Source organism: Protopterus annectens, chromosome 6.part1 (assembly GCF_019279795.1).
Source record: "Protopterus annectens isolate FY-2018-M chromosome 6.part1, PAN1.0, whole genome shotgun sequence".
NCBI lineage: Eukaryota > Metazoa > Chordata > Ceratodontiformes > Protopteridae > Protopterus > Protopterus annectens.
This window is the reverse complement of record NC_056738.1, coordinates 477,654,367-477,681,987: the sequence shown is the minus strand read 5'-3', so window position 1 is coordinate 477,681,987 and position 27,621 is coordinate 477,654,367. Positions and strand designations below refer to the sequence as shown.

Sequence of the window (27,621 nt, the reverse complement as noted above, 5' to 3'; positions counted from 1 at the left end):
TGCAACAAATTATACATAAACATTGGGAAGTTTGCACATGGAGGATAGATTAGCTACATTTTTACCACTTAGATGTAGGTTTAGTTACAGGAGAGAAAAAAAAAAACATGGGTGGTTGGTTCAACCACTACAAAAAGGAAAATAAAGTAGTTCAGAATATGATACAAACCAGACTAGAAGGGGGCTCTTTAATGGGTTGTTTTTCATGTGGACACTGCAGGTTTTGTAAGATGGTTCCTAAACAAAGTTCTTTTACTACTTTCAATTGTTCCAAAGTGTATGACATTTAAGTTTTTGGTAACTGTGGCAGTGATTGGGTAATTTACTTAGTAAATTGTACTTGTTCTGCCTTTTACGTAGGGCAAACTTCTCACCCTTTCAAACTTAGAATATTGGAACATATGAGTGATGTTAAATGCCACAGAATAACAAATGCCTTATATAAACATCAGTTGAAACATCCTTCTGCTATATTCAGGTTTACTATCATAGATAGAATTTATAAGCAAAATACATCACAAGAGGATTTGCATTGTTTTTTGAACTTTAAGGAATGGATGTGGATAATTAAATTAGGAGCCTTATTCCCTCCAGGACTTAATGAACAATTGTGATTGGTTATTTATGTGGTGCACTAATTGGATGTTATGGTATATAAATTGTTTGCAATATGTTAAGCTAGGTAGCACTGTTGAAGGCTATATGCTGACACGGGTAAGCTTTTTCACCCTTTGGGTGTTATGAGTTATGTATATTTACTACAGGGAGTAAAAGCCCACAGTTATATTTTTATATATTACTCACTCTAAAGGCCTTAATTTGGTATGTGACATTAATAGAACCTGCTGGAGGGGCAGATTTATCTCCCAGAAGTTACCACACTTTGAAACAGACTCCCAATTTATGACAAACAGACCACCTCAATGGCCCTTTTCAAACGCAGTCTGGATGATTGGATGGGTCACCGTAAATTAACCCCAGGGGTTTCACCTGTTGGACAGGGGCAGTAGGTGCTAATCATGGAAATAAGGGTAGAACTTGGCTAGTCTTGTAAGGGCCCTAGGGCCATTAGCCTAGTAACTTCCTATGATCCTATGACAACAAAAGCTGTGATACAGATTATTTCATATGACTTTATATAGGACAGCAAGGGTTGTGATACAGCTGATGTCAGATGATGCTTCATGTAACATTATTTGGGACAGCATAAGGTGTGATACCGATTATTTATATCATTTCATGTAACATTATTTGGGACAGCATAAGGTGTGATAAGATTATTTTTATCAGTTCATGTAAAATTATTTGGGACAGCATAAGGTGTGATACAGATTATTTATATAATTTCATGTAACATTATTTGGGACAGCATAAGGTGTGATACAGATTATTTATATCATTTCATGTAACATTATTTGAGACAGCATAAGGTGTGATACAGATGTCGTGTAACATTATTTGGGACAGCATAAGGTGTGATACAGATTATTTATATAATTTCATGTAACATTATTTGAGACAGCATGAGCTGTGACACAGGTTACTTCATATGACATTATATGGGACTGCATGAGCTGTGATACTGATTATATTGGAGGACGTTATACGAGACAACATGAGCTGTGATGCAGATTATGTGAAATGACGTTATATGGGAGATCATGAGCTGTGAGACAGATTATGTCAGATGACATTATATAGAACAGCATAAGCAGTGATAAAGATTATTTCAAATGTCATTGTATAGAACAGCATGAGGTATGATACAGATTATTTTATTTCATATGATGCTGTATGGAACAGCATAAATTTTGATACAGATTATCTCATATGATTTGATTTGGGACTGTATCAATTGTGATACAAGCTATGTCAGATCCTTATTTTTTCATATGTAAGTAAGTATTGCCTTTGTGGGTCATTTTACACCTAGCCTACATATCTCTATGGAGAAAGTCCAACTCTGTCCCGTTTAACATAATCTGTATTAATCTGTATCAGAGCTCATGCTTTCTATATAACATCACCTGACGTAGTCTGTATCACAGCTAATGCTGTCCCATTTAATGTCATCAGGCATAATCTATATCACAGCCATGCTGTCCCATATAAAGTCTTATGAAATAACCCGCATCAGCTCTAAACTGTCGGATATAACATATGAAATAACCTGAATCAGCTCTAAACTGTCCCATATAAAGTTATATAAAAATAATATGCATCACAGCTCATGCTGACCCATCTATTATGATCTGACATAGTTTGTATCATGGCTGACACAGTCCCAAATAATGTCATATGAGATAGTCTGTATCAAAGCTCATGCTGTCTCTTATGGCATCACATGATATAAATAATCTGTATCACATCTCATGCTATCTGAAACAACACCATTTGAAATAATCTTTATCACCACCCATGCTGTCTTGTGTGATGACACCTGACATAATCTCTATCACAGCTCATGCTGTCACATATAATGTCATATGAAATAATCTGTACCACAAGTTTTGCTGTCCCATGTAAAATCATCTGACAAAATCTGTATTGCAGCTAATGCTGCCCCATTTAACACCATCTGTCATAATATATATCACATCTCATGCTATCCCAAAAACACTGTTTGAAATAATGTTTATCACTGCTCATGCCGTCTTGTGTAATGTCATCTGATTATGTCAGATGATGTTATATGGGATAGCATTATCTCTGATATGTATTATTTCATATGATGTTATATGGGACAGAATATCGTGTGATACAGTTATATGGGACAGCATGCACTTTGATACAGATTATGTCAGAAGGTGTTATGTGGGACAGCATGAGCTGTGATATGGATTATGTCAGATTATGGGACAGCATGAGCTGCAATACAGATTGTCAGATGACATTACATGACAGCATGATCTGTGGTACAGATTATGTCAGATGGCATTATATGGGACAGTTTGAGCTGTGATATGGATTATGTCAAATTATGGGACAACATGAGCTGTGATACAGATTATGTCAGATGACATTATATGCGACAGGATGAGCTGTGAAACAGATTATGTCAGATGACGTTATATGGGAAGTTGTGATATAGTTTGCTTCATATGATGTTTTGGGGACTGCTTTATCTGCAACCCAAGATTACTTCATATAATGTTATATGGAACTGCATTTGCTGTAATATAAATTATGTGAAATTATGTTATATGCAACAGTAAGAGCTATAATACAGGTTATGTCAGATGATGTTTTATATGGGACTGCATGTGCTATGATATAGATGATCTCAGATGGTGTTATATGGTAGAAAAGGACTACAGGAATTACAATTGATAATGGGTGACCTGAATAGACACGTTAGGACAGACAGAAAAGGTTATGTGGACTGCCTGGGTCCACATGGGTGCAGCAACAGGGATAAAGAAGGGCAAGCCATTCTAGACATCTGTGTGGTGGCCAGCACATGGTTCAGCAAGAGAGAAAGTCAGATACAAGAGTGGCCAACTTGCAACTCTGGTATACTTTCTCCTAGTAAGGAAAGAGCATTGAGATACAATCAGTGATTACAAAGTCATCCTCAGTGGAACAGTAGGACCACAGCTTGAACCAATAGTTGCCCCCATCAGCTGCAAGCAGGGTTCAGAAAAGGCTCTAGTGTTAAAACAGACTACGCTGAAGACCTGCAAGGTGTCCGCAGAGAGAAAGAACAGGTGCACAAGGAATTACTCAAGCCACTAGCACCTCAGGAAAAAGAGGAAATAGGTTGAGTTGAAGAAGAATGGCAGTGTCTCAAAAGAGAATGTGTGAGGACTACAGAACAGATTTGTGACCAAGCCAGGTATGGAAATAAGATATATAATGAAGGCTGGTGATGGTATGCAGAAGTCCAGGAATTCATGTAACAAAAGGAGTGCAAGAAAAAGTGAGAGAAAATAAAGGCTAGGCTAAGAAGGATTGCTGGTTGGGCAGCAAAGAGGAGTTGCAATAGCAAACAAGGCATCAGAGGCACTCTACCAGCTTCTTGCAAGTGACTTGGAAGATCAGTTTGCAAGGCAAGGACAGAAATTGACAGTCATTGGACATCATAAGGAATGCTAGTAACACACGGCTCAATAGTCCACAGTACATCAAAGGCAGATGGAAGGAGTTTTTTCAGTATCTTCCAAATGAAGAGACCCCACAGAAGCTGTACTACCCCAGACACAGCCTATAATGAAAGAAGAGGAAGAGCCTACCCTAGTAGAAGGAATGAACAGCACTAAGGAAAATAAATTCAGGTAAAGCATCAGGCTCAGATAAGGTCACAGCAGATGGCGATTTTGATGTTGAGAGATAGGTGAGAAATGGCCCCTGAGAAAGGCATATCTCAGATGACTGGAGAATAAGCATGCCAGTACCATTGTACAAGAACAAGGGGTACATCCACAACTGTGGGCTGTCCAGAGGTATCAAGCTCCTGTCACACTACATCAGCAGTCTGGAGAGGGTGATTGATAAATTAATATGCAGAGTAACAGAAGACGGGAGATGAGCAGTTTGGATTTAGATCAGGATGCAGCACAACTGACCTGATGTTTGCAGTGAGACAAATATCTGAGAAGAAGCTAGAGAGGAGGAGAGAGTCCAACTGGGAATTACTAGACTTGGCATATGACAAGGTCACAAGAAAGCTGATTTAGGCAGTCCAGGGGTGGTTTGAAGTCTCAGATATACTAGTGGGATTAGTGCAGGGTGTGTACAAGGACCCAGTAACTCAAATATGGCAAGTGTTCAGCTCCACAGAGGACTTCCCATTGTGAGTAGGTGTGAATCAGGGTTCACCTCTGAGCCCACTAGTGTTCATACTGGTGATGGACTACATTAACAAACATGTCAGAGTGGAAAGATCAACAAAACTGCTGTTTGCAGATGATGTGGCATTACAGGCAGTCTCTGAGCAAGAACATCAGCAAAGGATAGAGGAATGGAATGCAAAAGTGAAGGCATGTGGGATGAAAGTGAGTTACAGATAAGACTGTTGTAATGGCTGCAAATGGGGGAATCAGAAGAAGCCGAGAATTGAGATAGACAGGAAGATAATGGAACAGATAAATAGCTTCAAGTATCTGGGAGGGTGGTAGAGGAGAAGGGAAGTCTGAATGAGTAGGTGAAAGCTAGAATCAGAGGGGCTGCAGCCAACTGGCATGAACTGTCAGGGGTAGTATAGAACAGAAGGATGTGAAAGAAACTGAAAAGTAAGGTACTGAAAACAATGCTGCAACCAAGCACTACTGTATGGTACAGAAACCTGGGCAGTAAAGGCGGAGCAGCTGAGGAAGCTAGAGGTGATGGAGATGAAGTGCCTGAGATGAGTGGAAGGATAAATGCTGTGGGACTGGTGAAGAAATGAGGACATCTCAGCAGAAGTCTGTGTAGCTCCAATTGCATAGAAGATCTAAGAGATTAGATTACAGTGGTTCAGACACATGCAGAAAAGCAGAAGACAATCTCTGGTGAAGAGGATTTGGGACAGAGAGGACCAAGACAAGAGGAAATGAAGGCATCCAGTATAGAGCTAGTGGGATTGTGTGAGACAAGACCTGAGACAGTGGGCACGCTTGGCGAAGGTAGGAGAGATGCAGTGAATCAAGACGGCAACAACTGCAATGATGCAACAATGCCAGACAGCAAATGGGAAAGAGAGATTGATGATGATGATGATGATGATAATGGAGTTATAAGAGGCAGCGTATATACAGAGCAGTACTTTGTTCACTATGCAGATGCTGCAAGGGCAGCTTTATAAAGCAGAATGATGTCCTGTTATAGGTGACTTATCATTTCAGACTTGAGTTGTTATTCCTTAGTGACAATATCGCTAATGACCACATCAATGCATTCAGTAATCATGTGTTATGATAATATTTTGGCAGCATGATTAGCCATTCATTTAAGATGTATAAGAAAATACTGGCACATCAGATAGCTTTGGCTGAAGAACTAAGGGACCTCTGATCAGGACATCATAATCCCAATCACTACATCAGCAGTCTGGAGAGGGTGATTGATAAATTAATATGCAGAGTAACAGAAGACGGGAGATGAGCAGTTTGGATTTAGATCAGGATGCAGCACAACTGACCTGATGTTTGCAGTGAGACAAATATCTGAGAAGAAGCTAGAGAGGAGGAGAGAGTCCAACTGGGAATTACTAGACTTGGCATATGACAAGGTCACAAGAAAGCTGATTTAGGCAGTCCAGGGGTGGTTTGAAGTCTCAGATATACTAGTGGGATTAGTGCAGGGTGTGTACAAGGACCCAGTAACTCAAATATGGCAAGTGTTCAGCTCCACAGAGGACTTCCCATTGTGAGTAGGTGTGAATCAGGGTTCACCTCTGAGCCCACTAGTGTTCATACTGGTGATGGACTACATTAACAAACATGTCAGAGTGGAAAGATCAACAAAACTGCTGTTTGCAGATGATGTGGCATTACAGGCAGTCTCTGAGCAAGAACATCAGCAAAGGATAGAGGAATGGAATGCAAAAGTGAAGGCATGTGGGATGAAAGTGAGTTACAGATAAGACTGTTGTAATGGCTGCAAATGGGGGAATCAGAAGAAGCCGAGAATTGAGATAGACAGGAAGATAATGGAACAGATAAATAGCTTCAAGTATCTGGGAGGGGTGGTAGAGGAGAAGGGAAGTCTGAATGAGTAGGTGAAAGCTAGAATCAGAGGGGCTGCAGCCAACTGGCATGAACTGTCAGGGGTAGTATAGAACAGAAGGATGTGAAAGAAACTGAAAAGTAAGGTACTGAAAACAATGCTGCAACCAAGCACTACTGTATGGTACAGAAACCTGGGCAGTAAAGGCGGAGCAGCTGAGGAAGCTAGAGGTGATGGAGATGAAGTGCCTGAGATGAGTGGAAGGATAAATGCTGTGGGACTGGTGAAGAAATGAGGACATCTCAGCAGAAGTCTGTGTAGCTCCAATTGCATAGAAGATCTAAGAGATTAGATTACAGTGGTTCAGACACATGCAGAAAAGCAGAAGACAATCTCTGGTGAAGAGGATTTGGGACAGAGAGGACCAAGACAAGAGGAAATGAAGGCATCCAGTATAGAGCTAGTGGGATTGTGTGAGACAAGACCTGAGACAGTGGGGCACGCTTGGCGAAGAAGGTAGGAGAGATGCAGTGAATCAAGACGGCAACAACTGCAATGATGCAACAATGCCAGACAGCAAATGGGAAAGAGAGATTGATGATGATGATGATGATGATAATGGAGTTATAAGAGGCAGCGTATATACAGAGCAGTACTTTGTTCACTATGCAGATGCTGCAAGGGCAGCTTTATAAAGCAGAATGATGTCCTGTTATAGGTGACTTATCATTTCAGACTTGAGTTGTTATTCCTTAGTGACAATATCGCTAATGACCACATCAATGCATTCAGTAATCATGTGTTATGATAATATTTTGGCAGCATGATTAGCCATTCATTTAAGATGTATAAGAAAATACTGGCACATCAGATAGCTTTGGCTGAAGAACTAAGGGACCTCTGATCAGGACATCATAATCCCAAATGCAGAGTTTTCTTTTTTCTTGAACTTTGACTTCCACTAAGTGCTGAAAATTAGGTGCTGGATGTAATGCTGCTTTGTGAAAAAAACTACTGTGTAAATACCTGTAAACTGTAGTGTTGTACCACTAGCTTACTAGGCATTTCACAGTTTGGATATACACACACACACACACACACACACACACACACACACACACACACACACAAAGATGTTGCATGCATCTGCGCACTCACTCATGTTGACTATTTCTTGCATTATGAGCTTTCCTCACTGTAACAAAGAATACCTAGGACAAGAATTGTATTTCAAGATAGGTGGACAGTGCTGACAGGTATGAAATTCCTTGTCAGAGCCTATGGATTATATCCTTAAAAATGTTCTGTACATGTTCTATACTTTATGTGTACCACCTACTATATTCACTGCATATATACTTTACAGGCACTTTTGGGAGTGGAGAGAACATGCAGAAGCAAGCCATTACCAGGAATGTTACAGAACGGCACCCACAGAGGAACAGCACTGACACCACCACAGCAGAAGGGGGTATGTCTTTCATCACTGTATGCATGACGTAATCTCACCTTACACATTCACCTGTGTGCTAATGTTTGTCTCAATAAATGGTTTGTAGCTATGCATCTCCACACCATAGCCGCAATCTTTGGCTAGAACCAGCGGACACATACCCCTTGGGTGGCATGTATCCATTCTATTATTTCCCTGCAGTACAGCAGTGTAGCTAATGAAAATTCTGGGGTGGGGAGGCAATACAGCTGCATACCACAACACACTCTCAGATAATGATGTTACGTGTAGTTTACTGACTGTTGTGGACTATGGTCAGAGGTCTGTAGTCAGCACTTGTATCTCACCATATCCTTAGACACAGGCTGAGAGACATGAAATATGCTTGCAGTAACTACACAAGATAGCTTTAGCTGCAATCAATGATATGTCGGCTGCAATCAGAGATATGCTGACAGTTTTTTTTTCTTCAGTGGGATTCCTTGCCATTACACATTGCCATTAGCAGCACACCTGAGATGTTTGACTGCTGTTAGTAAGAGGAATGTTGCAATTCAGAAACATGGCAATTTTTTCTACCACACGTTGCTATCAGTGTGACAATAGTGATGGTGCTTATGGGGGACTTAACAATAGTGTACCTTGAATCTCTTCCAAATTAGTGCAGAATGTATGTGGACACAAGGATGTGTCAGTACTGTCCTATGTATATGCTTGCCTGTAAAGGATTGACTCAGAGAACTGGTAGTACAGGTACATAATGTGGCAAGCAGTCAAGGTTCATGTGGCAAGCAGTCAAGGTTCATGTCTAATTGAAAGGTATTTTATAGTACATAGAAACACTGCCTCTCATGCATTGTAGACAGTACACAAATGATAACAAACAGCTTGTTTCTGACAATTGGAATGTAGACTGTATTTACTGTTGGTACCAGGGTTTCTGTGGTCCTACACATACAACCCTTGTATCATGTGGCTACCTGTGTCATATGCAGGACTGTGGGTCACAACATCTGTGCTCAAAAGGTACAGGGCCACTGTGGGATGTACAACATTTCCTGTTTAGAGCCTCAGCCTTGTGGTTTCACAGGTAATGCCTGTATCTTCTGGGTGATTGTCCATGCCAAGAGGAAACAACACAATCTAGTATAAATCAGTGGATTCCTTCCTCAGCCTGATAAGGGCAACCCCTCATTCCACCAATGATACATTGCACTGCATAACTGTATATGCCCATAAATCCCCACCTGAGCACCTTCTGGATTTCAGGTCTGATAACAATCAGCTGTAACTTATAATTTCATTTCCACACACATATATGTGGCAGTGTGATACATAGTTTTAGAGCAGCATTCACAAGTGGGTAGCAGCTAGCAGACGTATAAACATCTCTCCAGGCATACTGCTAGTAAACTCAACCTCTGATATTCTCAGTGCTCAAATTACTTTTTTGAAAAATAAATATTAATATAAATAATGTTATATATGTATAATATATAACTGTCTATAAAGGCATCCTGTCCATTTCATATATGTTATAAATCTATAAATATACTCTAACAATTTTATGTAAATGCAGTAATCATGTTAGTTGTATATGCTCCTCATGAACATATTATTTATAGTAAGCTATGTTAATGTTGCATTATACTCCTTACTGTGCAATTCTTCATGTATGTAATTGCACAACATTTATTTATTTATGGCATTTGTTGACTAGGAATGTCCATCTGAAAAGACTCCACCTTCATTCAAGTCAAGGGCAGAAAATGCACATTTTAAAAAAGAACAAGGCAGCTCTGTCACCATTGCTGTAATGGTGTAGAGCTCCTACAGAGAATTTGGCCAGTTACCTTAAAAAAAGGAGATGGGATCACCTAAATCAGAGGAAGAGCCATTTGGAATCATTACAGTCTAGAAAAGGGTGTAGCCAGAAAACCTTTTGGAAGCTAGTTAAGGTAAAAGTTTCAATCAGAAGCTAGAAAAAAGTAGCTAGAAAGGGTCAGCACATCAACTCAGTTAATAAATATATACATATATATTTAACTCGAAACATCTTAATTAAATTGTCACTTATGACATACGCAGTCTCCATTTGTCTAAGTTCTCTCCTTGCAGATACTCTATGGATTGCATCTATTTATATCTAGCCAGCTATCCTGGCCAAGGGTTGGTTAGGGGATATTGGTTATACAACATTCCTATAAAGCTCTCCCTCCAACTGTGTATGTTTTCATTTAGAAAACCCACCAATTTTAATCTGGTATTGAGATATTGCATCATCTTTAAGTAGGAAATGCAGGCCTTTCTTCCACTGGTGGAATAAAGTTGTCTTCCTGTGTGTTACTTAAGGAAATGGAATATAAATTTGTGCTTGACGTTTTGAAATAGTATTTGTCTCATTATTTATCCCAGTTCAGGGCATACTTTTATCACTGTTTTTGTATTGTCCACAAGTGCAACTTAAACTATTTACGCTGGCTATAAGCTGATACGATCTTTATAATATCTTCTTCTGGCTTTTCCCATTTAGGGGTCACCACAGCGGATGACCTGTCTGCTCATGATTGGCAGTGGAGTTTTACAGTGTTGAGTTGCCAGCCCGGCGCCCGACCTTCCACAGAAGGCACACACATGCAGGCACTCATGCCTAGGGCCAATTTAGAGTGTCCAATCCACCTACAGCATGTCTTTGGGATGTGAGAGAAAACCGGAGCACTTGGAGGAAACCCATGCAACCACAGGGAGGACATGCAGACTCTGCACAGAAGGCACCCCAGCCGAGGATCGAACCAGAGAACCTCTTGCTGTGAGGTGGCAATGCTAACCGCTGCACCACCGCGGCTACCCACAATCTTTATAATACCAGTTATTATAAGAATAAGCGGTGGTATCTGATTATGGATTTGTTGCTAAGCTGTGTAACACCATCCACCCTCTTCTTGTTCAAAGAAAAGGTGGAATCAGTTTGGTATTAACCTATGATAATGTTTAGTTAAATTATGTTGGTTGGAACTACCTGATATTATGAACGATAACCAGTTAATAATGGCTCACAAAATAATGCACAATCCTGACAATATACCTTCCCTAAAAAATCTTCTACAATGCTACTCTACCATTCGTAGTCTTCGATCATCTAACAAACACTTACTCCAAGTAACCAAAGTATCCAGTACAGCAGGCAACTCTCTTTAACTAAGCTTAATCATTTCAAAATATCTCTCAAAAGACACTTATTTGAATCTGGGCTTTGCACATGTAACACTCCAGGTAAATTATTAACGTAGCATTACTTCTACAATTTGGCTGTACGTGCTAACTCTGTTAACATATCCCTTCTAACAACACTTCTCTATAAGTAGTTGCATTCCTAGCTGCAACTCTCACCACAGAAGTATTGCTATCTATGTACTAATTTGCCTAAATGATTCTCCATACTTAATTTCCTAACTAATGTTATGTTCCTCCACATATATATAAATTCAACCATATATTTCTCTATATTCAAATGTTTAAAGTCTTGTTCTATTTAATACGATGCATATATATTTTTTTGCACTTTTATTCTGTAAATGTGTTAACACTCATTTTTTTTTTGTCAATACCAGCGGAACCTGTTACCAGATACTTGTTCCATCTGATTGGGATATTTTGCTCTTCCTACTATTTTGTACTACGGAAGGGCTTAGCTGTTTAACAGACTGTGCCTGCTACTATCCATTGATAACATTGTGCATGTATGAACAGAAAGCTGGACGTCTTTGATGCAGTTACTTTGTGTGATGTTATTCTTTCCTGCTCCTAAAGGAGAGGTCACTTAGTTTGTCTTAGAATACATGTTTCTTGACCATTACTTCTTAGTCAAGTCAAAATATTGCTGCAGGGCTCAAGTCTGTCACCTGCACTGTCACTGTCCACACTTCAGGAAATTGCAGGACATAGAGAAATGCCTTTTGACCATAGGTTCATAGGTTCATACTAGGCTATCTGCCCTAGGGCATTTATAAGCCTAGCCAGAGTGTGTTTGGCTATTGCCACCCATTGAATTGAGTTTTCTGTGCCCTTTTTTTAGGTTAGTTTACTGTACCTCTGTCTAGTAGTGACACAGAAGTAATCCCCGGGGTAAACCTATGATCTCCCATCATCTTTAAGAGAGACAGTGAGGGGCTCTGCCTAACATGGACTGGGATTCTATTCCAGAGCGAAGGGAGCCTCTGGGTTATGAATCTGTCCCTCCAGCATGTCCTATTTATTTCTGTGCTGAGGTTTAAGTCCCTCGAGCGTGTAGCTCTAAGGAATTTGGATTTTCTGAGGTGGAGCATGTCCATTAAGTCCTGGTTTGACATGGCTTTATACGTCAGGCACAGATCACCTCTAAGTAGGCGGTATGCTACTGAGTATAGCTGGAGTTTCTTTAACCGAGCAGCATATGGCATCTGTTTGAGTCCCTTTATCATCTTTGTGAGGTACTTTTGGGGTCTTTCTAGTTGCTGCAGGTGTCTGGTAAGGTACATCCCAAATGGGGCATTGTATTCTATTATGGGCCTTATGAGGGATGAATAAAGGGGCACTATGACCTCCCTTGATCTAGATGTGAATCCTTTCATGATAAGGTGGGCTATATAGAAGGTTTTTCTAACCACTTTGGCAATGTGGTTGTCAAAGGAGAGATTACTATCAACTTGGGTCCCCAGGTCCCTAATTACTTCTTCCGTACTTAATGGATTACCACCTATGTGGTAATTTGTGGGTACTTTGTTTTTGCCAAAGGGTATGACTATACACTTTTTGGCGTTTAGCTCTAGGCCATGGCTCTGGCACCAGTTATTCATCTCTGTGAGTCCCTTTTGAAGGATGCTTGTGTCAGCTGGAGAGTCAATTATGGTGCCCAATTGCAGTCATCTGCGAACTTGGTCAACCACAGTCCTCCCATGTTAGCCTGTACCTCAGAAAAATATATACCGAGCAAGAGGGGTCCAAGGACTGAGCCTTGTGGGACGCCACTTGTAACTGGTTTTGAGTCTGACATGGCTCCAGCAATTCTGACCATATGGGTTCTGTTCTTGAGCCAGTTTGAAACCTATCTTATGACATAGGGGGTTATATTTAAGCTGGAGAGCTTATCTATGATGCCCAAGTGGGGTATTGTGTCGAAGGCTTTTACGAGGTCCAGGTAGGCTGTGTGGACTACCTTCCCTTCATCAATGGCCTTGGTGACTGTTTCAAAGAAGTCGACTAGGTTCAAGAGGCAGGATCTGCCCTTAACAAAGCCAAATTGGGTAGGATCCAGTGTCTGTAGGTCCTCAATGTCTTTGTTTATGAATTCCATGATGATCCTTTCCATAGCTTTGCAGACCAGGCTAGTCAGGCTTATGGGGCGATAGTTTCCAGGGTCCGTGGAGGCATCACCTTTGTGGAGTGGGACCACTGTTGCTGTACACCATTCTTTGGGTACATAACCTGTGGTAAGGCTGAAATTAAACAGCAGCTTTATGTGAGGGTTTAGCTCTTCTTGGAGTTCATGTAGGGCGCAACTCGGGACACCGTCAGGTCCCATTGATGCTGTGTTTTTTGCTTTGGAGAGGGTATCTTTCAACTGAGCATCTGAGATGTTAGGGAGGCTGCACTCTGCTGGGATAGTTATTTGCTCTTTTGGGGGGGGGGGGGGGTTACACTGAATCTGTCTGCCAGGATGTTGGCAATGTCTGTGGGTTCAGTGTATTTTTGTCATTTTGGATCAACTCTGAGCATATCTGGGAGTTTCCACTCAGGTTCCTAACATAATTAAAGAAAGCCTTGTGATTTTCTTTAGAGTCCTGTGCAATTTTTTTCTCGAAGCTGGCCTTGGTGGATTTTATGAGGAATGTAGTTTTTTGCTAGTACTGATCAGAGATGCTTTCCCTTTTAGGGATTTTGCTCTATCATGTAGTAGCTTCCTCCTTCTGTTGTACAGCTTATTTATGGCTGGGGTCCACCAGACTGGATGCCCGCTTTTGGATGATTGGGTCTTGGTTTTGTTTGGGATAGCATGATCCATACATTCCTGGAGGTGTCCATAGAATGCATTTACAAAGGATTCTGCAGCTTTGGCCGTAGTTTCCACTGGTCCGGGGGCCTTGAAGGATTCCACCTCAGTTTTGAGAAGTGTGAAGTTCGCTTTTAAGTTTTTCACTGTGGTTTTCTGCGTTGGGGGCGGGGTCAGGATGTGGATATCCAGTGAGATTACTTTATGGTCAGTTCTTACCAATGAGGGGTATACCTCTGGTATGGAGCATAGAGTCCCCATGTTGGTGATGACCAGGTCCAGTATGTTTTCCCCTCTTGTGGGAGTGGTGACAAGTTGTTCCATAGCATTTGAGTTTATAAATTCTAGGAACCTCTGGGCTAGGCTGTTGGGGCTTGAGTAGTGCTCCCAGTCGATGTTTGGGTAGTTGAAGTCACCCAATATAATGATGTTTGGAGAGATTTTTATATTCTACAGTGATCTCAGGAAAGCTGAGTGGGATTCCTGTTTTTGAGAGGGTGGTCTATAACATGCTACAAACTGAAAAGCAGTTTTGCCCACTGTTAGTTGCACATGGATGGTCTCCGATTCCTCGTGCAATGCCACTAACCTGGAGGTGTGGGTATCTTTGACGAATATGGATACTCCCCCTCCTTTTATGGTTCAGTCCGAGTTTTGGGGGTGAAAAGCATGATATGAGGTATAACCTGGTAGTGCTGGGATGCTCTCTGGAGCCTTGAACCAGGTTTCTGTCACTGCACAGGTATCGATGCTCTCCATACTGAGGAGGGCTTCGAGTGAGTGCATCTTGAGGTTAAGACTTTTGGCATTGAGCAGCATTACCCTTAGTTTCTCATCCATTGTGTTGTCTATGGAGGTGGGTTTGTCTTTTGAGCCTTGCCAAAAAAGGCACTATGGGGGTGGCAAGAGCCTTTGCCAATATCTGAAAGCCCAGGGGTGACAGGTGCAAGCTGTCCCTAGCGAAGCAACGTGGCTTGTCGAGCATGTCTTCCCAGGCTGACAGACACTGGATCCCCTTTGAACGACACCAAAATTTTAGCCAATTGATAAAATTGATCATTTTGTCTTTATACTGTGGCATCATTCTGGATGAGGGTAAGATGCTGCTCAAGGTCAGAGTCATACCAGCCTGGGCTACAAGATCAGAGAGCTCCTCTATGTCTCTTTTCATGTAGTTCAGGGAGGTACGTCTCAGGTCATTCACACCAGCATGGACAATGACTGAGTCATATTTGTACTTGCTTTGGAGTGACCTGAGTGCTTGTGTTATGTGGCAGATCCTAGCACCCAACAGGCAGCTCACTGTGATCTTCTCTTTGTTCAGCCTGGCGAATGGGATGTCCGTGTATCTGACTAAGTCACCTATTACAAGTGTATCAGGTGTGTTATTTAGTCTTAAGGGCTGTGACTGTTTGGCACACTGACTTTGTGAGCTGTGTTGTATGTGTTTTGTTTTCGGGTAGTGTTTGCTTGGATGTCTGCTTTGGGGGTCTCTGCTGCTTAGGCAGATTTTTATTTAGAGCCTCCGAGTATGTTTTTGTGTGTTTATGTGTTTGGTTTGCTGTTGTGGTAGGACTATGTGAGACTGGATTTGTGGTCTGCGAGGTTACCTTCTCCTCCTGTCTGGTTGCACCAGTTCTGAGTTCAAGACTAGGATATTGTATAATGCTGTGTTGTTCAGATGTCAAGGGAAATTTGCAGACCAAGGTGCATACTAACTGCACCATTCATTAATATGTATGTGACAAAATTTATGGTTCAAGTAAACTTTTTTAGGCGCATTCTAACTGGCCATATTTAGGTTCACCGTGTCATTAATTTTATGGTGGCACCCACTTCTTCAATGGTGCCATAACATCTTGCTAAGTTAGTAGTTAAGTGTCTCTTTTGGATTCTAGACCTCTATCCCATTTATAGGTTCAAATGTATTGTTTGATCATAATGCACATCATTCAAGTACTGGGATAATTCCCCTAGAGGCATCTTTCAGGGGATTAGCTTCAAAATTCCTACATTCTGGAAATATTAAAACATCAGCATGTAAGGATATTGGACAGTAGTCACTAACCCTCATCAGTTCACTCGTGATTGACTTTCTCTTGTCCTTTATCATTCCTCCACCCTGGAATAAATCTTTAATAACCAACTTCAAAACAGTGTTATATTTGAGTTAAATTTCCAACTATCTCACATTATTCATCAGGGTACCAAAACTTGTATGGACTGATATACGTATGTGTGTGTATGTATGAGTGTATGACTGGTGGTCAGACTATTCAAATACAGAACTCCAATCACACACTCAAAACTGTTCAAATCACAAAGATTCTAACAGTCAATGAATTGAATCAAGCAGATTCGAACAAAAAATACATCTACATTTTTGCAGGGGGGAACTCCCCTGCACCCCCCATACCCCCTGCTAATTATATATACTAACTCAGACATTGCAGTACAGTGGGGGCAAAGTTAACTTCTCTAATCCCCACTGCATTGTGATCTTGCACAGCAGTAAAAGCCAGTACATTCGTTGGCTGATTTTTGATCAGTTGTACCAGCTTTTTAGAAGTTCGACAAGTCAGCTTGTCAACAGCTTGAATGAAACCTATATATAGAAATATATCTGTGTGTCTGTGTGTGTATTTATATATATATATATATATATATATATATATATATATATATATATATATATATATATATATAGACACACCCACACACACACACACACACACACACACACACACTTCTCTGCTTTATCTTTAATTCTTCCATCTTCCACTCTGCAGAGATATGCTAAGTGCCATGTGCTTCGTGAACTGTTTTTTGTAGGGATTTGTATTCACTGTAGAAATTTTCAGATGTCACGTAATGTCTTAGGCACAAATCACTACTAGCTTACGTAAAATGTTTATGTAGGGAAACCAAAGTTTGCACTTCTCCAACCGTATAAACTATAGGGCCTAACCCTTGTCCTCTTACTTACCTTAATACAAGCAGACTACTATCCTGTTTATGTTTGAATTTGCATGCATGAGTTGAGAACACAGTTATGCACACATTCAATATGGCTGTTTTACTTCACTCCTTTTTAAGATAGGATGCTGTCTCCTCAGTGAACAACATCAAGACCAGGATATTGTATAATGCTGTGTTGTTCAGATGTCAAGGGGAATTTGCAGACCAAGGTACATGCTAACTGCACCATTCATTAATATGTATGTGACAAAATTTATGGTTCAGGTGAACCTTTTTAGGTGCATTCTAACTGGCCATATTTAGGTGTGCTCCCCACATTGCCTAAGCTACTCACAAAATGTAGTTTCTGTCTGTCGCTGAACTGTACTGCATCCCCTTCCATACTGAGCTGTGCTGTTGGGTTTTTAGGGTGTAGGGCCATATCACTGCTTATTCAGCACGGTGTGATTAGTGCAAGCAACAGGCTATACAGTGCATTCAGTTTCCAAAGGCACCTCCTCTAGCTTAGTTCCACATTACATGAGACAATTCAGACATTCCAAAACAAAAGAGCAATGGTGTTAAGGCACTCACTTATCTAGACACAAAAGGTGTCCTGTCAGTGTTTTCAATCTCTTATAGGCTCCTCTGTGATGATATGTGCATAGCCTTTAGAGCTGTTAATGATCTAACCTTTCTTGACTTGCTATTCATTTGCAGAACAAATGGTTCTTTAAATACTCAGTTAAAGGAGTTAAACCTTCATCAACAGCATGTAAGACACATCAGCATGATAGATTTGTAGCCCAATGTATAACCGATCTGCAGGTGAAGAAGAATAACACCTTGCTAGCATTAACGTTAGTGTAGATAATCGGATGACCGACTTCAAAATCTTTCTTTCTCTATCCTGAGTTGCTCTCCTTGAGGAGGGAGAGAACAAATGAACAAGGCTTAGTGGCTGGCCTTAGAAAGGTTTGAAAATGCACAGACTAATAATGTCTTGTGTAGTATACGATTCCAAATATGGCTAATTCTCATGCAGAGTCCCTTCCTATTTGCTGGTCGCTCTGCAGTTTGCTCATTTATACATTTGTTGTGTAGGGGGGAATATGCACTGTTGTCACTGTTTATGACCCACAAGTGTACACAATGCCTCTGTAAAGCATTGCTACTGCTTTATCTCATCTCCTAAATGCACTGCACAAAATAACTCTCGCACTACCTCTGTATTTCACATTGCAGTGTATACTGTCATGTTATGCTACCTATCCTTTGAAACTGTAGCATTCTTAGGATGCGACAAGTGCAAACAGATGCATGTGTAATGAAAAGAGAGCCTTCTTTGAGGAGTATTTCCTTACCTGAAGGCTTTGCTGAAGTGTCACATTCCCTGCATAGCTTACAGGTGTATTTATAATCCTTTAGTGCTTCAGACAAGCTGACGGTTTGTGGAACAGATGCCCTTTTGAGTTATGTACACCTGTTGTTGTGAGTCATGTGGTGGCTGTACATGAGTGGCATGCAAACACTGGGCATTTCTGTCAGGTGATAAACGCCCTGCCCAGTCTGCTGCTGTTCCTGGGCTATGTGTAAAAACTACTCTACTGTATATGCTGACATGTTACCACCAGTGACAGAAACAAATGTAAACATAAAATGGTTTACTGAGAATACTGTACAATATCTAATGAAGTACTGCAAAAGCAAAGGAAAGTCTATAGTGCCTTAACACAAATAATCCATCTATTAAATTCTGTCATCACTGTTACATGCATTAACGACCTCAGATGAAAGAGGATGTTTTTCATTATTTGAGAATAGGCTATGTTTCTACCACTGTGGATTTGCTTTGACTGCCTAAATAGCCTAACTTTGCCTACATAAAGCCACATTTCACATTTATTCAGTTTGCTATTTGGTAGACAAGCATACTGTGACAATTTGTGTGTATGCTTGAATAAACTTACATATTCTGTAATTTCAGAGTTGCTCAAATTGCTTGCAGTCATATACAGCTAGAAGTACCTAAAGCCTTTAAAATCCAGTAAATATGTTACAGCTACATGCAGATCTTCCTTTTGTAATAATACAAAGGATGGGAAGGGATGTCATGTTCTAATCCAGGTGATCCATAATTCATCATGTCCAATTACATTGTTGGGAGGAGGATATTATTTAGTGGCTGATGTTTGCATTGTAGTGAGAGTGACATTTTAGTGGCATTGCAGGTAATTAAAGGCACAGCATCCAAAGAACTAAGCACTTCTTGAATTCTGTTGAATTGTGTTAATTTACAGATGGCAGACTGGTCTAGATGGGTAGTGTCTAGCATATGTCACTGCTGAGCGGACAAGCTATTTACTACTTTGTTTTTGCAAATAAAGCATGTAATTTTCATATTAAATAAATCTTTAGCAAAAAGCATAATTCTAACTTCTGGCAGAAAAAATCTGTATTCACTTGAAGGACTACTAAGTAACACAGCTATATGAATTTTGTATGTTGTACCAGAGATATACTGGTAATCTAACATGGTATACTTGTTACTTCTTCTGCGTCTTTTGTTAGACCTTTTTCCCTCTTACACTTATTTTACTTAATAAAATTTTATTAGTGATCTTTCTTTGCGGAAATATATACTTTTAAGTATCGAGTTACATTCCGTGGCTTCTCTCACTAGACTTATGTACACACATGTGCACCAACACACACACACACACACACACACACACACACACACACACACACACACACACACACACACACACACACACATCCATTTCATACTCATTTTTTTCCCATGGCATTTAAACAGAATGTTCAGCTTATCGACACAAACAACAGTGTTAGGTCAGTCTCATTGTCTGGATGGTTTAGCTATCCCCTTTTTCTTTCCCCAGCTTAAAATATTTTTCATTATGTCCACTGGCTTATTTTGAATCACACTGACTGTGTTTAAAAACATGCTTACATCAGAACTGATTTAGCCTGTAAGGCCCTGCCACACTCCTGTATTACCCTTACCTTTTCCTACATATGTTCACAAGGAAGCATTTAATATCAACTGGTCTGACTGCTACAGAGTCGTTAAATGAGATGAAAAAGTTCTACAGGCTTCAAGCATTTGCTTTGTAATAATAAATCCATACATATAGAATACACCACAGTAAAAAGGTAGATTAATTATATTATCTTTATTCCAGATAACTTATTTTTTACTCATAGGTATATATCTGGTAGCTACCTTCACTATGCCTGGCAGAGTATTAAAAATTCCAACCAGATGCAGTGGCTGTAGAATACATATACAGGATGTTCAGGGAAAATAAACAGATACATGTCATGGAAATCAATGTGGAAAGGAAATTCACTATAATGAGAGCTATACAATATAAAATATTAAGCAACAATATTATTTATCTTTTATATGCTGCTGAGGTGTGACTAAAGTCAAGAACTGTACGGTAAAGCAAATGCCAAGACAATGAGTAATAATATATTCTATAACAGAGGAAGCGAACCTTAATCAGCTGTTTTTCCTGCTTCACTACTACTGCTCCACGGCTCCCATGAACAGTGCAAACAGTGCAATAATCCAATATGCAGCTTCACTAGCTTGTTTCTACTCACAGAGTTGAAGAAATGCCTTCTCAGCTTTGTATCAGTCCATATCCTTATGCACGTTCCCTCCCTCAGAGAGTTCATTCAAGCTTATCACTAAATTATGCATCCAAATTAGATTCTAAGTCCCACATTTGCACCACAATGAGAAATTGCAAATTATACATTTTAATGTTACAACTACAGATGCTTATTACGTGGTTTCACTGTTGCAGTCATTAAATCAGGGTATTCAACTAAAGGAGAAGATTCACTTTTGGAGGATTTAGAGAGCCTTGCTGCCTTTCTCGTCTACAAACTGACATCAGCTTTACCATGAGTATCTCTATGCATATGTTTTAAAGGTTTATGTGCAGCCAGCCATTTTCAGTTCTTTTTATTTTTCTGCATACACTGCATGTTGTACAATGTGTTCAAATAGTCTTACTGTGCTATGCCAAGACTCTGAGTCAACCATCATCATTGGTTGAACCCCTTTTCTATATTCTTCTTGGCAGTAGTCCTTTGGTTACCTGATACTGGTTGTTTATTGTTCATTTTATGCTGTGGGTGTAGACATTTCTTTTGGCATCCTTCTCTAATACTTAGGTATTGGGTGTGCCACTCAAGAAAGGCAAACATGTTTGTAAGTATTAGATTTAATTTAATGATGAACACAAATGTCTGTACAGCTTAGACTATGAAAATGATGTTCTTGTGACATCTGCCAGGAGATTAAGATAAAGACTTTACACAGGAAACAAAATGCTGTGGCCTTATATGTCTGTTACATTCTCAGATACTAATCAGATGGAGTAGCCTCCAGTGAGGTGGGGGGGTGGGGGGATTCAATTTTTATACTTCAGAATATTTTTGTAAACATTCTATTTTTACTAATTCAGTATCATTTTTCAGTCTTTATTTTAAATGCATAGCATCTAAAGCATTTCATTCATAATTCTAGCCATAGTGTGATAAATTCCTTAACATATTCCATTCTTGAATTTCTCTCCCTTTCAGCATCTCTGCATTTTTGGACTCCCTTACCCTTATCACACAAGTAAATATGGTACTGAAGTCAGCTCACAGCATTTGTGCATTTGCATTAAGCTTGATAACAGCATATTTAAACACATCTGACTTTTATTTACTTATTTATGTTTGCGTTCCTGTTCTTTTTGATGCTTATCTCAAGATTAATTTACATACATTAAAGGATTCTTGCTTCCTGCTGTGTGATCCTCACTAGAATTACAGTTAGATGCTTGTGTCATTTGATACATTAAGAAATTACTGTCATAAAGAGAAGATTTTAGTTTCAGTCAAGCATTAAGGAACAGTCATAGTTAAATGCTAAAAGACAAGAATCTGTAACATTTAAATATTATTCTGGTATTAAAGTACAAAGCAAAATAGAATGTATAGAGTCCATGCACTGTAATATTGGTTTGTGTATCAGTAAGCTCACACATTCATCTTTATTTTTAATGCACTATATTAGTGAATGTTATTTCATGATTCTGATTTTCTAATAAATTTACAGCATATCAACTTGTGAACAGTTGCCTTTTCTGCAAAGCTTTTTCATTAAGGTTTACATAAATCAGAATACCTGTGCAGTACTGATTTATACATTATAAAATGTTTTAGGAGGAAAAAACATTACCTTTCATCTAGCTATAAGTATAATGGCCACATCCACATTATCTACTATACCCTTGCTCAAAATAACTTAAAAAGTCCAAGGCTGTATACACAAGTAGTGTTATTTTGAAAAAACATGTAGCATATATAAGACTTATTACAAAACTATTCCTCAGAAGAACGATCCATCCATCCTCTTTTCCCATTTTGCACATGGGGTCGAGGTGTCACTTCAGCAGTGCCAGTCTTCTTGAGCCAAGATTTACACCACTGGGTGGCCAGCCATGCCATGGCAGTTCATTTGTACCAGTCATATGCACAAACACTCTCACCTATGACCAGTTTAGAGTGTCCAGTCCACCTGTTGCATGTGTTTGGAATGTGAGACGAAACCAAAGCACCCAGAGAAAATAGACATGACTACAGGGAGGGCATACAGACTTCACACAGAAGGCACCCCTGCCAAGAATTAAGCTGGAGAACCTCTTGTTGTGAGGTGACAATGCTAACCACTGCACCAGAAGATATATGCCAAAGAACACTGCTGTCATACTGAATCATTTACATCTGTCATGTAAGTCGTACCTGTGCATTAGATGTTCACTGTAGCACACTCTGTAACACTGTAGCACACTGTTCATTTTTAACACTGTAGCACACTCTGTAACACTGTAGTACACTGTTCATTTTTAACACTGTAGCATACTCTGTAACACTGTAGTACACTGTTCATTTTTAACACTGTAGCGCACTCTGTAACACTGTAGTACACTGTTAATTTTTAACACTGTAGCGCACTCTGTAACACTGTAGTACACTGTTCATTTTTAACACTGTAGCGCACCCTGTAACACTGTAGTACACTGTTCATTTTTAACACTGTAGCACACTCTGTAACACTGTAGTACACTGTTCATTTTTAATACTGTAGCGCACTCTGTAACACCGTAGTACACTGTTCATTTTTAACACTGTAGTGCACTCTGTAACACTGTAGTACACTGTTCATTTTTAACACTGTAGCACACCCTGTAACACTGTAGTGCACTGTTCATTTTTAACACTGTAGCACACTCTGTAACACTGTAGTACACTGTTCATTTTTAACACTGTAGCGCACTCTGTAACACTGTAGTACACTGTTCATTTTTAACACTGTAGCACACTCTGTAACACTGTAGTACACCTTTCATTTTTAACACTGTAGCACACCCTGTAACAATATCAAAAGTATAAGAGAACTGGTTTTGCTAAATTATCCTACTACCTTGTCTGCCTATGAATTGTCACACAGCAGCAGTTAAGAATGTCAGTCTCTGAAATCTTATTGATTACAAACTAGGTATGGGTTTTCTTTTGTTTATATATCTTTGGAAAAGGCAAGCAATTTGCATGCATTGCACTAGCCTGATTATTATTTTGTTATCCTAAGTACTTAGCCTGGAATCTTGTTTTAGGATTTATAATATAAACTCTATGTGTAGAATGTGGATAATGCAAGAATGAGGCAAATTTCCCTTATTTCTTTTTTCCCTTTTCTTATTTTGTCAGTTCTTTATATTTTATTGTAATCTATATTATCTAATGACCACTGATTAGAAATAGGTTTTCACATTTCCCATTGTGTCCAACTGATCATAATGGCCCTAGTTGTATGCCATATGCTGTGCAGTTTGCGTCTGTTATGAATCAACTGATAAACATTTCAAAATGAATAAGATGAAACAGAACATTAAATAAATAATTTATTGTAAAATAATAAAAAACATGTATCCACTATTAAGCTCTTTGCTCTAACCTTGTTTTTTTCAGGTCACATAAAAGATACGGCAAGCTCAAGCTATCTTTAACTATACCTCCAGTTAATTGTAAACCAGTTAAAACAAACTATTAACAATTAATGCAAGTCTAACTGAGAATTACATCTCATTTCCCACTGGGCTTCCTAATAGAAGTGGGTTAGTATAATTAGTCACTACCCGTACAGTTGCTTCTTGCAACCTACAAAATCTGTGTGTAATAGTTATTTCTAAGGTTAAATAAATGGTTTGGGATCCTATTGTTAATGAGCATTCTTTTTCGTTATTCATATAACACTCTTAGTCTGGCAACATTTAAATACTTAAATAAAATGTACATTTAATTTACATATAGTTCAAACTCCTTGTATCATAATTGCTACTATTCTTAAGCTATTCTTAACTACACAAACAGCCGTAGCACATGTACTCACGCCTATCACTTTACAAGAACATGCTATAAAATTTAAAACAGTAGGAAAGCATTTTTTACAAGGGGGACACACCTCCCTGCTCACTTAGTTTATTATTCTAACTGTGAGGTCAATGCATCTTGCAGAAAGTGCAATTATTAACAGGCAATGTAAACACCGGACTCATTCTTTTTTCTTGGACTTGTAGGTTTGGAACATAAGTACAACATGCTTAGGATCAGACAATCATCACGTTTGTGTGAAGCAAGCAGTTGTACTTGCATGACTGCCACCTGAAAGAAGTATATACTCCAGCAGCTGTGATAGGAGTAACTAACTTAGCCACTCAAGTTTTTTTTTCCTATTTAGCTAACATACATTTATTATTTTTTTTAGTATTTGCTGATTACACGCTAACCTAAATTTTAGTGCAGCTTTTTAATTTTTGGACATAATTCAATAGATTTCAAATAAAGTCTTGACAACTAGATGGAGAAGTTCTGCTTGTCTAATGATCTCTTAGCTGCCATTTTAGTTTTTCTTCTAAAGAAATAAAAAAAGAAATGCGGGAAAAATACTAATGTATTAAGACTAGTGCAGTAAATTTTCACATAGAGTATGGTTTTACAAAACCATGTGGCAACTGTAATCAGTGTCAATTCATTAATAAGGATTCATATTTTAGACATCCAGACACAGGCAGAGTTTTTGATATTAGGGTTAGCGGCACATGTGTGACCACGCATGTGGTATATCTTGCTACCTGCTGTTTATGTAATTGTTTCTATGTAGGCAAGACAGATTGTAGTCTAAAGGAAAGAATCAGAGAGCATATATATCATATAGGTAAGAGGTCTGAATGTAATGCCCTGTCTAAACATGTCTCCAAAGAGGAAGAGCAGCACAGGTTCAAATTTATGATAGTTTCCAGAACCTTTGAGAGTCTGAGATGTGGGGATGTTAGGGATAGAACTGAAGAGGTAGAGGCCAAATGGATAGTCATGTTGAGGGCCAGTTATGGCCATGGACTTAATGATAGCATGCCCATTAAGCCCATTTTAAGAAGAAGGGGACTACATATGTAAATATGAAAGCAGGGCTTTATTCCAATATAGTTGCTACAGATTTCGTATTGAATCACTATTTACACACATTTATATATTTGCATGATGATAATATATATATAGATTTTTTTAGGATGTTTTTAAATGTTTTATTAAATACATAAAATGTTTTATATATATTATAAACAGTTATATTAGTTGATGTTAACACACTTCCACACATCCATTTTTTAACCTATTGTTTTATAATTGTATATAACTTTAAATTGATTAGACTTATAAGTCATGTGGTAAGATTAAGATATATAAAGAGGTGTGGTTGATTATGTTATTCATAAACCTGATGAAGCATTGTGTGAAAGCGCTTGTGTGACATTAAAGAAGGTATTACTACCTCTGAAGACTGATTTATTTACCTGTTTGGATTCTGGAGCCTTACTTCAGCATTTATATTAAAAATAGTGACAAATTTTGCTATTAGAAATATTTATGCATTTTGCATATCTTTAGTCTCTCTTGCATAGCTTTAATAAAGCAATTTTAAACCTATCTTTTGTTTTTTAAACCAACTTGTATATAGCTTTGCAGTTTAACATGTTGCAAATACAATTTAATAGTAAACAATACAATAATAACCATTATGATAGGGTTCAGGCACCTAGGCAGCGAGACATTTCCCTGTGGTACATTTGACTGGGGATATGTGGCTGAAGTGACATTCAGCTTCAGAGAAATATGGCTGTTTGCAACTTCCCTGTGGGCAAAGAGAAGAATATGTTGCTATGCCCACAACTTCAATAACCAAATGCACATGGGGAAAACAATGTCCATGGTCCCCAAGGCAACATGAGACAGCAGGAAATATGGCAGGCATCAGCAGCAGACTGCCCAGAGGGGATGTCAGTGGCAGTAAGAATGCAGTGTACAATGGGCAGTGCCTTTATAGGTGATGTGCATGGACCACTACCCCCTTCACAATGTCTAGAGAACATTACCTTAAATGCATACTAGAGCATAAATGTGACTACACTAGCATGCAGGATTTCCTTCATGCTGTAGCACACTTTGACATGTTGTAGTTACATAAGCATGTACTGTACACTGAGCACAACACTCATTACTTCTTCTGCCACCATGCATTTGGGCATTAAAGCTGTGAGCATGGCAGTGTGTGCCTCTCTTTGCCCACAAGGAAGTTGCAAACAGCCATATTTCTCTGAAGCTGAATGTCACTTGCCACGTGTCCCCAGTCAAATGTACCACAGGGAAATGTCTCGCTGCTTAGGTGCCTGAACCCATATTTTGTTCTACAGCTCTTTTCATCTCTTACATGTGTAAGCCACCTCTCTGATTGTCAACTAAAGACCTCTCCAGCTAACCAGTACACTTCCATTGCTACCTGTTTTTTTGCATACATCATGACAAGCATAAACTTTGCACACTACTGACCAGTTCTGTAAATACTCTACATTCTATTTGGGTTCTTGTGGGAACTTAAGAAAAAAATTGGGGACTCATTACCAAGGCATCAATGTTAGAAAGGTTCTGTCAGCTTGCCTTCCCTAGCCACTCTTCATCCCCAAGCTAGAAATTGTATATATTCATCTAACTCCTCCCATTGTTAGATAGCCAATAAGAATTCAGTATCCTTATCTAACAGAATGATGATATGTCATAAAATTATATGCCCCTTTAACGTAGCCCTTTGGATTTTTTTTTTGCATCTTATGCTGAGAAACAAGAAGAGGTTTTTCACTTTGATGGCTATCAGTAGTCTAGGTGAGGAATATGTCATTATTGGGTTTATTGTACTCACTAACTGAAAAATAAAAAAAATAATAATAAACTGAATCTGCTTATCATAAGCACCTCATGCTTAAAATTAATTCCTACCACTGTCACAAACATACACTGAGTATCAGAACATGTCATCATCAGAAATATGCACACTGCACAGCTCTTACACTATTTTAGAGGCTATTCACTCAAAGCTAGGACCTATCAGCTCATAGAA

The 27,621-nt window shown here is 39.1% G+C and overlaps 1 protein-coding gene across 2 annotated transcripts in view; it reads left to right on the top strand.

Annotated features, from left to right (window-relative positions):
• The window catches only part of LOC122805640 (heterogeneous nuclear ribonucleoprotein L-like), a 427,980-nt gene that overhangs the window by 124,868 nt on the left and 275,491 nt on the right, over positions 1–27,621 (top strand). For both annotated transcript variants that reach the window (XM_044075926.1, XM_044075927.1), the window contains exon 2: positions 8,012–8,116. In XM_044075926.1, the coding sequence (XP_043931861.1) occupies positions 8,012–8,116 (105 nt within the window). The remainder of the gene's footprint in view (positions 1–8,011; positions 8,117–27,621) is intronic.